Source organism: Seriola aureovittata, chromosome 1 (genome assembly GCF_021018895.1).
Source record: "Seriola aureovittata isolate HTS-2021-v1 ecotype China chromosome 1, ASM2101889v1, whole genome shotgun sequence".
Lineage (NCBI taxonomy): Eukaryota > Metazoa > Chordata > Actinopteri > Carangiformes > Carangidae > Seriola > Seriola aureovittata.
The window spans coordinates 9,294,920-9,306,939 of record NC_079364.1 but is presented as its reverse complement, the minus strand read 5'-3'; the positions used below and the strand labels follow the sequence as shown (position 1 = coordinate 9,306,939).

The following is a 12,020-nucleotide window of genomic DNA, read 5'->3' as shown; positions in this document are numbered from 1 at the left end:
TGTTGGGCTACATCTCAGGACCGCCTGGGACCTGCAGTTGCATTACTGTGGTCTCGTTCTGAGCTTCATTCAAAGAAAGAAGGCAGCTGGCCTGTGCTGAATGAAGTCTCCCAAATCAATTCCTACTCTGCTTCACATATCTCACTGCAGCTGCATGACAGGAAAAATGTGCTGCAATTTGTTTTTGCTGAAACTATGATACATAGTGCAGAGAAACCCATTCCAATATAATTTCTTTTTTCTAAATTTAAACCAAAAATGTTTAAGAGTTTAGCAGATGTTCATGATACGTCACACCTCAACACTTTGTTTAGCAGCTTCCCCCATGATGTTAAATTAAAATTACTGCCTTTGGCAAGAAACCTGTCCTGTTGTGGAACAATACCTATTGTCAGTTTACTGAGGATGGCTAATAACATCAAATCTGATACTTGGTTAGGTGTTTTAATCCCAAATAACCTGTAGTGTCATGGTTTGTATTCTTGAATTAGCAGCTTTAATGTATTATTTACTCATGTTGTTACTGTCACCATAACAGGCATATGTTATTAAAAGAAATGTACTCCGTTTATTGACATTTGGTTGATAGGTATGTCACAAAAAGCCAATACCCACCTAACACATTTTTTTAACATTACACTGCTGGTTTTCTGAGAAACCAGGCAGACGTCAGGCTGCTGCAGAGCCTGTGACAAACTGGAAAAGTCATGTCTGAAACTATTTTGCCTCTGACACAATACTGCCTGAGAGAAATAGTGTTTGCACTCTACCCCTTTTTGCATGACCACCACTTGCAGATTGCCTTTGTGCATTCATGTACATTTCCTGTTCAAATGGTTAATCACTAGTGTACCATATCATTTTATATCACTATCTACATCCAGTGGCAATTTGGGGTTTTTTTGTAATATATTCTTATTGAGCATCAATGATACAAGGTATGTCCACAAGACCTTCTCTAACTGTATGAACTGCGTCAAGTCACTCAGCCACAAGGACACATTAGGAGAATTTTTAGATTTCCAATGTAGTAATATTCTTCTGCGTGCAAGCAGTGTTGTGAAAGCGATGATGCTGTTATGTCTTTTCCTTATTGCAGAATGTCTTCTATCTGTGATGCCGATGCTGCATTGGGTTGGAGATCAATATTAAGTACCTCTGATAGTGTTTTAAAGATCACAGACCAGTAAGTTGTCAGGGCTGGGCCTGACAACTGACCAAAACATATGGGTTAAGTTGGCAGGAATGTTTCGACACCTGTCGCAGCTTGCATCTGTGTTAGGGTATTTTTTAGCCAGTCTTGTTTTGGAATAGTGAGTATGATGTAAAACCTTGAATTGTATTATACTTAGTTTCGCACAGGAAGTAATGTCATTCACTCTTTGTAGAGCACTGTTCCAAGTGTCCTCCTCCAATTCCTCCCCCAGCTCTTCCACCCAATCCGCCCTGATCTTTGCAAGGGTTGTGGTTTTAAAAGAAGTTATACAGTCACTGATTCTTGAAAGCATCTAAACCAGAGAGTGAAGACATGTGTGGAAAGCTGGGGTCATGACACTGAATAAAGTGATAAGTCATCAAAGCTTCCAAAAATACAGTTTATGTACATATCTTTAAATTTATAAATGCCATGTCTTTGCCAAAGAGTAAATTCAGAGTCTAATCTAGCCAAGGGGAAAAGGTGATTATTATGTATAGGACTTGCATGGAGAAACTTCTTAAACCCAAAGTTCCGCCTAAGTTGAAACCATATCTTGAGGGTATTTATGACGATTGGATTGTCAGTAAATTGTGAGATAGAGAGGGAAGGCTGGAGGTGACCAGGACTCTGAGAGACGTTGAGATGCAAGATGTGGCTTCAAAGTGGCAGCAGTCTGTATCAGGAGTGTGGAGCCAATATAAGATTTGTGGCCCAATAGTAATGACAGAGATTTGGAAGAGCTAGGCCACCCTGTATCCAGTGGCAATTTCAAACAGGTAGGCCTACACCTGTACAATAATGCAATATAATGCAATCCAATACAACTGCTCTGCCATTAAGTCTATTTTTATTTTAACTGTAATGTTCAGCTTTTGTTGATCCTGTCAAAGAGCTGATAATTGAATTATATGTTTTGGCACTGAGGTCATACTGTTGTTACTGATGGTGTTGTACTGGACTGCATTATATTCTGGGGTGTTTCTAGTATTCATGTTATGTGTCATTTCATATCATTATAATGTAGTCAGTACAACAGCACCTTGAACTATGACTGAAAAATATTTCCGACAATGTCAAAAAACAAAAAGGAACATTATGAGCTAAAGACAAACACTACATCAGAGCATTTATATTGGATTGCATTAGATATAGATGTAGGTGTCTAAAACATTTAAAACATCTATGATGTTTTGATACAATGTACAGTAGCTCTGTGTGTATCAGTTAGTGTTGTTCATAATTAAACATTAACCAACAATTAGAATTTTGACTAATTACTACAAATCAATTTAACAGTTCAAATATCCTGGGACATCAGCACCATCTGAGCGGGTCTCACAGTAAACAGCCTGCGCAGCAGACTAACCACACAGCACGTCGACACGCTGCTATTTCTGAATAAGAACCAGCAGACAAGCTGTTCGCTCTGCTCAGGACCCGGACCCTTTATTTTATTTTAAGGTCTGAAAAATACGTCTGCAAGTTCCCCTTTTGTTACCTGTTGTTTCTAATCATTAATCAGCTGAGAACAGGGGAGGAGGAGGAGGAGGAGGAGGAAGTTTTCATTACAGTGTTTTCATTTTGTTAATCTGATAATACATTAGAAAGTCTGGCTACTATTTGCTGTTTAGTTTAATAAGTTATTCAACATGTTCCTACACAGGAGAGGTGATTACGCTGGTTATACACAGCGCACTTGGCGCCGGAGGATTCATTATGTGTTTTGTTTACAGAGACTCATCTATTCTAAACATTACATTTTAACCGTCATCGATTAACGGTTCATGGTCGGTTAATGAGCCAACTGTCGGTCAGAAAAAATGAGCAATGACAGTGAATGTGCATGCAGATGCTTAGCCATGAGAGTATATGCGTAACTAGTTGTTTGCTTATTGTCTGGACAGTGTATCCTTACGTACAAATTCAAATAAGGGTTAATGTCTTGTGTGATAAGATCTGGCTTCAGTCTGTACCATTTCTGTCAATACTTTCCTCTGTTATCATCTGTTTTTTGTTTTTTTGCATTTCTTTGTCAGTTTGAAGCTGCTTCAGCACCTGGGTGCACTGTTGTTGTCAGTTTTAACTATGTGTGAATGTATATGTACTTTTGCAGTATGTGAACGTAAATATATGCTGTGCATGCATATGTGTCCTGTGTCTGTTAACTAATTATTACTATTTTCTTATTGTTAATTTTTATCTTTTTTTTCTAACTTTAAGATCAAAATTGATCAATTAACTTGTTATTTTAGTCTTCTGTCTCTATTAGTAATTCTTTATTCTTCATTTGATTGTTATTAGTTTGCCTTAGTTTTTATTACTTAAGTTGTTTGGTTTGCACTGAATAAACTACTGGATGCCCTAATTCCTTTTGGAAGTAAAATATCTATCTTTTACCTCTGTGGCCATTAATCCACAGGTAAGAGGTGACCCAGTGGATCATCACAACATTTTCATTTAATTTTGTCCTTCAAGCAAAGCATACAAAGTTGTTTTCTTAAAAATGCTGAGGGATTTTCTGCTCAGAGTGAGTCACTTCCTGAAGAATGAAGAGCGTTTGGTGAATCAGTGTCTTAAGCTGCAGTCCCTCAGGTTACAGGTCACTGGAGAGGCTATGGCATGCGCTCTCTTCTATTATTAGCAATTAACCCTTCAGCTCGCCGTTCAGGACTCAACAGAAACATCTTTACCAGCTGGATTCATTCTCCCACACACTCACATAATCACTTCTGCTGAGACAAAGGGCTGTGGGGCAGCAGGTGTCATGATATGACATTAAACAGACATAACAGAGGAAACTATCCGTCAAGTCAAACACCTGGGCATGTACAGAGTACAAATGTCTTTCTCTTCATTTGGTGGCATTGCCTGACATTCAATTCAATTTTCAATTATCTTTAAAAGTAGAAAAAATAAAACCTGGGACATCTAAATGATTTTTTGTGCGTGTTTGTCAAAATAAAACAGCACTTTCTTTTCATCCTTGCTGCTTCCTTGTTCCTTTTACCTGGAAGAGACAGTTGCATCTGGACAAACCCCCAAAAATACACATCTCTACATAATCTTAAATCACTGCTTTTGTATTTACTCAAGAGCCAAGTCAAGAGCTATTTGAATCGATGACTGTCCAGTCACACTCACCATGACATTAACCCTCAACAGTTCATAAAATAAAGTTAAAAACAGGAAATTGGAAAATGTTTTCTTACATTAACATACTATACAGAGCCTATAAATATGAAGTCTGTATTTCTAAGCAGATGTTTCACATTTTATTTCCTCATTAACTTGCAAATTTATGCAGCAAGATGCAACAAATTCTTTCCAAATGATTGTTTCTATTTGTGTGACCTGTGGTGTAGGTGCGATCAGGTGTTACTGGCAGCATGACGTCAAACACACAGCACAGTGGCAGTGAAACGTAAAACTTAAGCTGGAGATTTATTGGAAAACAGCAGGCAATCTTGAAGTGTGTCATGTGCAAAACCGCATGCAACACCGCTGCAAATCATGAGTGAATTATGAGTCAGAAATTACAAAGGTGAAAATTTAACTAAACTCACAACACTATAGTTGCACAATGCTGCACGTCTTGAGTGGAGAGATTTATGAACTTCAAGGGGGAGGGTTTGACAAACAGACCACACTCTTAAATCCTGGAGCAAGATAAAGAAATATTTTATGGCGATAGGCTTTTCGCAAGACATTTTTTAATCATTTATCCTTCTTGATTCACACCAAAATCTCTCTGATATTCCAAAATTTAAAAACCTTATAAATCTGCCAAGAGGGAGGCCAGTGTAGCCTGTCTTTCTCTTCCAGTTGGAAACACACAATTGAGTTTAAAAAAAAAAAACAAAGCTGCTACCTAGCCATGTGCATCTCAAATGTGACACGTTTCCACGGCAACAGGACTGCGTAACAAAATCACCACAGGAGTTCAGAAAAGCTTAGCTTAAAAGTCGATGCCTGCAGACAACATGTGCTCTCAGGACAAAACAACAGTAGAGCTCGGATGTACCATACAGAACATAAATCATAGAGACTGAGGAGACAAAACATGTTTGTTGTCTTCGTCCGCCGCAGAAATGATAAACTTCACTAAATACCAAGAATAAGGAAAAGGGTAATAAACCCTCCAACAGTTTGTTCCAGCGTCAGCGCTGACATCTCTGCACCAGACGAGCTCGTGCTTCACATTGTGAGCTTCATACACTCTGCCGTTCACTGCCATAAATCATTAATCTGCCTATCATCAATCTGATTTTTACATTTCTGTCCTTTCCTGTCTGGGATGGTGATGTGAGATGCCTCTCTTCATCACCTGGTATGAGCTTGAAAACACGCATGAACGTCTGCACATGGATGTAAGCTTTAAACACAACCAGCAGATGACAACAACAGTTATCATTCACACCACTAATTTCCACGCGGATGTCTAATGCTCTTTAAACCAAAAATTAACTTCAGCGATAATGACAATGACAATAAGGGAAATAGGCAGGTGCTGAAAGGATGTAGGGGAGCAGAGATGAGGGCCTGTATCATTAGGGATTAACCTAGCCACAGGCTCTACAAATAGACTGTCTCCACCTATAAGCCGCCAGCGCACAGACAGTTATTTGTATTGCCAGGTTGCTGCTGCAGCAGCTCCAGAGAAGAGAGAAGACAGTTCAAAGAAGCTGAGGCGGATCAGGACTCCTGTGAAACAAAATGCGATGCAACAGGACACATTTGGGGGCCTGGCAACATCAGAGTCTTTCACAAGCACAGATTTTGTCGGGGGCAGCTGCATTACACTTATGCACCAGTTCAGCTATAACAATATATAGCCTGGGGCAACCAAGAACAAAGCATGCAGTAATTCAAATCAATATACAGTATATTATAGTTGAAGTAAAGTAGTCAATGAATCAATCAATGACGTCACCTGAAGCTTTCCTAAAATATGATGGGGGGGGTTGTTCAGTTGTTATTGAATATGGGCGCCAAACTGTCACTCATTACTGAAATCAAAACAATAAAGCAGGTAGGGCCAAACCATCATGTTACTGACAGGAAATTAACCGGGAACTATTTTTGACATTTTCTGAGTCTCATGAATGAAAATTTGTTGCCTTTCTTTGCTTTTCATATATATTTTTAAACTGGATCTCTTTGGCTTTTCGGGCGGTTGGTTGGACAATACAAACTATTTGAAGTCTGATCTGGAAACATGTGAAGTACGTGTCACTACTTCCTGAAGATTTATAGAAAAATGATTCATCTACTGAACGAGAAAGTGATATCATAATCATAATGCATATAATCATTTGTTGCAGTCCTACATGTTCTACAGAGCAAATAGGGGTTATGTTTCTGCACAGTATACAGCGCTGCAATAATGTTCTTGGAAAGTTTCTGTTGTCTTGGTCTGCGCCTTCTCTTGTCATTAATATTCTCTGCATCCACAGCCTCTGAGCTCTCTCTTTGTGGTGGGCTGATGACTCCTGCCACACACTGTCACTGTTGTATGTTTGCTGTCAGCCCAGTGCTCAATAACACAGTTTAGTGCTCTCTAACCCTATGGCGCCCGACAAAAGCCCCAGATGCTTCATGTGGACAGAAGGTACAAATTCATTTATTACAATAAACACATTTTGATCTCAGGTGTGAAACAGCAGTAAATAGATCATGCACCACAGTTACTGGGGCTCATTTAATTATTTCATACTTTTAAGTCTTAATGAGTATATTCACATTACAAAGGAGAAAGGAAGGGGAATACTTCATTATGATTACTGTAACTTTACTGTTTTTATCAGCACTAATCCACTGTTGCTGTGTCAGTGTTAACCATGTATCATGGTATGCACCTGCAGTACACAGAGCTGACAAATGGATATTAACTAAATATGAGCAGTCATTATTCCCAAAAGCCATGAGTTTTGCTTGCACACATAAATGCAACAAAATGTAATTAACCACAGTCTATTAACACTGTCAACTGCAGAGGTCTCGACTGCTGCTTGAAGTTGTTGACAAGTCTTCAGATGTGTCCTTGTCCTACTCTACAAACCTAAAAATAGTTTGTGTGCAGGTTTAATCTGGGGTTTGTGGCAAACTGAATTCAACCAAGTTCAGACATTTTCTGTTTAACTGACAAAATGATTCATTCTTCAATGTTTTTAAGACGATTAAGTTTTTGCTGCAAGATTAAGTATTTAAAAAATGTCAAATATGAACACGTTTTTGCACATTAGCCTAAATGAGACAAAGTAAAGATAAAATAAGTCTGATTTTGGTCTTACTTTCTGTTGAGTTAAAAATATCCCGGGGTACCGTGGATCGTCTCCAATGATGAGTCAACTATAATTTTACACCCCATCCATCCACCCCTACATCAGTATCTTGTAATGTTGCTTTCTAGAGCTGCAACAATTAGCTGACTAACCGATAGACAAAAAATGAATCATCAACTATTTTGATGACTGAAAAATCATTTTAACTATCTTACAAACAAAAGTGTCAACCACTGGTCCCGGTTTCTCAAATGTGTTTTCATGTCTTATATCATTGTAAACTGAATATCTTTGGGTTTTGGACTAGAACTGAAACAATTAGCTGATTAATAAGAATATTAATCCGCAATGATCGATGAATCACTGAAGTGACTTTCCAAGCAAAAATACCAGAGAATCCCTAGTTTCAGCTTCCTAAGTTTGAGGATTTGCTCTTTTTCTTTTAATTTGTGTGATAGTAAATTTATTTTGGACTTTTTGGGATGTTTTTTTTTTTTTTTCTTCCTGTTTATTGGACAAAACAAAAATTTGGAGACATCAGCTTGGACTTCCTAGGGGGCATTTCTCACTATCTTCTGACATTTTATAAACCAAATGATTAATCGAGGATATAACTAACAGATTAATCGATAAGTTGCAGCCCTGCTGTTGTCCCAAATCTATGCCAGGTCTTTTAAGTGTGTGGTCCAGATCATGTCTCTATTAATTTGTGTGCCACCGTCATTTATTTCATTCACTTAGTCTATTTTATCCACAGGAATGCATAAGTGATTGGCCGCTGTAAAAACACATAAAGCGGGTTTGTTAGCAAGAGCCAACTCAGTCACCAGGAAATCACTGCGAAGCCAAACCTCGTTTGTTTGGATTCTAAACAAAGCCCTCAGGCCAGTTTGTCAGATCCTTCAGTGCCTTACAGTAGTTGTATGACGCTGTGAATATGATAGTGAAATTAACTATCCGTGCATCAATAAAAGCCTCCTCAATTTGCATGCTACTGCAAAGTCAAGGGTTGGAGTTTAATACTTATGCATGCAGTATAAAATCAGACGTCCATGTGTGCAGGCAAGAAATCTACTACAGTTTTCACTCTAATATCCCACAAAAATCACATCTATCCACTGTCAAATTAAGGCTGCAACTGTTGATTATTGTTTTTTATTATTCATTTAATATAGTAACCTATAAAAACATAACAAGACATGCCAGTCTTTGTTTGATATACAGTCCAAAAACTCAGAGTTGAAAGTAGGGCTGCAACTGATGATGATTTTCCTCATTGATTAATCTGCCAATTATCCTTTTCAATGATTGATTTGAATACAAATTGTGAGAGAACAGTGAAAGGTGCTATAAAATGGCGCTATAATTCCCCAAAGCCCACGACGATGTATTCAGACACCTTGCTTTATTCAACAAACAAGAGTCCAAAACGCAAAAAGCTATTTTAGTTTACAATATCAAAATAGTTACTGATTAGTTTTGTGTCAGTCACATAACAGAAAATCAACTGGCAACTATTTTGATAGTCAATTAATTGTTAAAGTCAAGCAGAAATGCCAATTATTCCTGGGTTACAGCCTCTCAATTATAAGGGTTTGCTGCTTTTCTTTTTCTTATATGATAAAAACTGAATGTGTCTGTGGGTTTCTGAATTCTGGTCAGACAAAACAAGGAATTTGTATTTGTCAATTTGGGTTTCAGTAAATTTCAATGTGCATTTCTCATTTTTTCCTGACATTGTGCGAATCTAGAAAATTATTGGCAGATTAATTGACAATGAAAGTAAATGTCAGTTTCAGCCCTACCCTTAGGTATTCAGCTATGGTAATGAGAAATAGCAAGCCCAGTTTGAGAAGCTGCAGCCATCTCCCCACAAAGAATGGCACATCGGAGAAAGCCCATAATATACAGACACTGGTGGGTTATATAGTAAGACCACATCTGGCTTTTCAAAAGAGGCAGAGGGTCTAGCTAAAAAAAACCCCAGCTCACCACAGTCTGTGTAGCTGAGCAGCAGCTGGCACAAAGGAGCATGTATAGATCCACAGCAACACACTGGGGAAAAGTCTAAAAATAGCCCAAGACTGTGATCAATAACTGCTAGATAGATTCCAACTGTGCTTCACAACGTTAAATTAAAACACGGTTTCAGTGTAGCTACCACACCAAACGCTGTGTTGGGATGTAAAGACAAGGGGCATCAAGGTGCACACTGACAGCCCCCCCACCCCCACCCCTCACCCACTCCTCACCCACTCCTCACCCACTGCTCTCTGAATATGAACCATGCTGCCTCCCTGTTCCCATCCAGTCCTGTGCAACAGACCTCCTCCTCTGACATGACACTGTCTTAGTTTGTGGCGATTTGACTGAACAGTTTTATTGAGTAAGTTTCCTACATGTGTGGATAATATAACCGAAGCCTTTAAACTGAGTCTGGAAACACAGGGGTCAGACATGTGGCTAATATGCAAGTGCAGCCTTAGGTGATATTGTACCTTTGTGGTGTTAATAACGTAACACATTTGTGACTTATCAAACTGCTGAAACAAGTGAAGATAGATGAATGTGTGGCCCTCGGGGTATGGAGCAGTTGCCCGGTCGGTAATCCAGCCTTGTGCTTCAGAGGGGCAAATTTCTTACCGATTTGCAAATAATTAATTAATAATGTGGCGTAAACGTGGGGGTCTGGGGTTGATGATCCAGGCCTGACCCCCTGAACACTTTGCTGATTTAACCTTTATATGAAGCGGCGTGTTTTTATTATTGCGAGTATCAACAGGTAACGTGACTTCAGCTGCAGACGGACTCTGCCTCTGCTGGGACTCGGTTTGTGGGATCGATATTTACTTCATAGTCATTAATGTGCGACAATAATAGTAAAACAAAAAAACAACAATAATAATGATGACGCCAGGTCGCGTGTTTTCGAACATGAACCAACACACATGAAGCTGCTGTCACATTCAAACCGACTGACAGCCCGGAGCCCGACGGCGCGACAAACGCCCCGAAGCTAGCGGTATTCCTCCTGAAAATATCACTCAGCAACGCGAACAGAGGCGGTGACCACGAAGCCATGAGGTGACCCGCTGCCATCAACTTAAAGCAAGACACAGAGGATGGTTTTTAAGTGAATCCCGCCCCGCCAGCGCCGGGTGTGCTGAAGAAAACGGTCCGTTCACACAAACCAACATCAACATAAACATGCTCCTGCAAGCGCTGGCGCTCGCGGGTTCAATAAAGTTCCTGCTGTGTTTGAGCGATAAACACCAAATCCGACACCATCTCAGCCCGCGAGGACTTAAATCACTGAGGCGCTGTGTGACTTCACAATCAAACGCTCGGCAACCGAGTAAATTTAAAATGATTTCAGGCTGCGCCTTACCTTCAGTTCCGCACTCTCCGCCATCTTGTATTTCTATGCGCAGGCGTGGTGAAGTGTTGTCACATGACTGGGACGCGCAGAGCGTAGCGTGAACGCGCACACAGCGGTAGCGGTGCGTTCAGGGACACAAATGATGAGAGGGAAAAAACAGCTGCGCAATGATGTAAAATATTAATTTTTAGAATGTAAGTACACAATAATCTTAACTTAATCTTCAGTTGAGGTCCACTCTGGCTTTTTATGGACCTTTCAACTATTTACCGTATTTATCAAACGACTAAAATTAGATTTTAGACTTAAGTGAAAGATAACAAATAGACCTACTACTACTAACAAACTCAAATGTGTTAAGTAGGTGAAAAAAAATGAAAAAATCTGTTTATCAAACTTCTACTGACTTTTAAATTTTACAGAGGTCTAGAGGTAGAGTAGATCTTTAATGACTGCAGTACAGAACCTGTGGAGCGAGACTGTTTTCTGTAATAATAATAATAATGTGTTAGCCAAGCAGTTCAGCTCAGTCTGCTATGTGAGTTAAGTCATTCTTCAAAAATAACTGTTTAAATCTATTCTCCCATCCAGCCTGTAACCTAACCACTGGTGGTCTAAAATCCATACTGTCTGAAAGATTAGAATAGGTTGGACCCATTGCAGTAGATCCACTCTTTGTTGTAATGGAAAAGCTACCATATAAATAATGTACTTAACTTTACACTTTGCTTATATTAGATGTAAACACTGACCTGCAGCTTTGATCCATACTGTACAAGCCCCCCAGCAGCATCTCATCACTGAAACAGTGTCCAGGTTGGTTGCTTGAGTAAACCAAAGATCTCTGTGAACAGTCATGAGTGGAACTATTTTCTACTGGGGAAATAGTTTATATAAAAACTTCTGACGCTGTCCTCTGTGGATTATCTAAAACAAACAGTATATGTCCAGCACATAGTTAACACAGTTAAACAGAGATATTGTTCTTGGAAAGAGAGGCTTGTCTAAAACATACAGATTGTATATTCATATATGCTGCACAAATCAAGGAATATGATAATAAACATGTTTTTCAGTTTTCTAGATACAATTGAAACACTTACTCTCAAGTAGTCATAATAACTGCTGCTTTTAACCTTAAACATGTCTTAGAAACAATCTA

At 39.1% G+C, this 12,020-nt stretch overlaps 1 protein-coding gene across 1 annotated transcript in view; it reads right to left on the bottom strand.

Moving 5' to 3' along the window:
* The window catches only part of LOC130169710 (E3 SUMO-protein ligase PIAS1-like), a 55,326-nt gene extending 44,435 nt beyond the window's left edge, over positions 1–10,891 (bottom strand). The window contains exon 1 of the mRNA XM_056376662.1: positions 10,868–10,891. Within this exon, the coding sequence (XP_056232637.1) occupies positions 10,868–10,891 (24 nt within the window). The remainder of the gene's footprint in view (positions 1–10,867) is intronic.
* Positions 10,892–12,020: the final 1,129 nt, after the last annotated feature.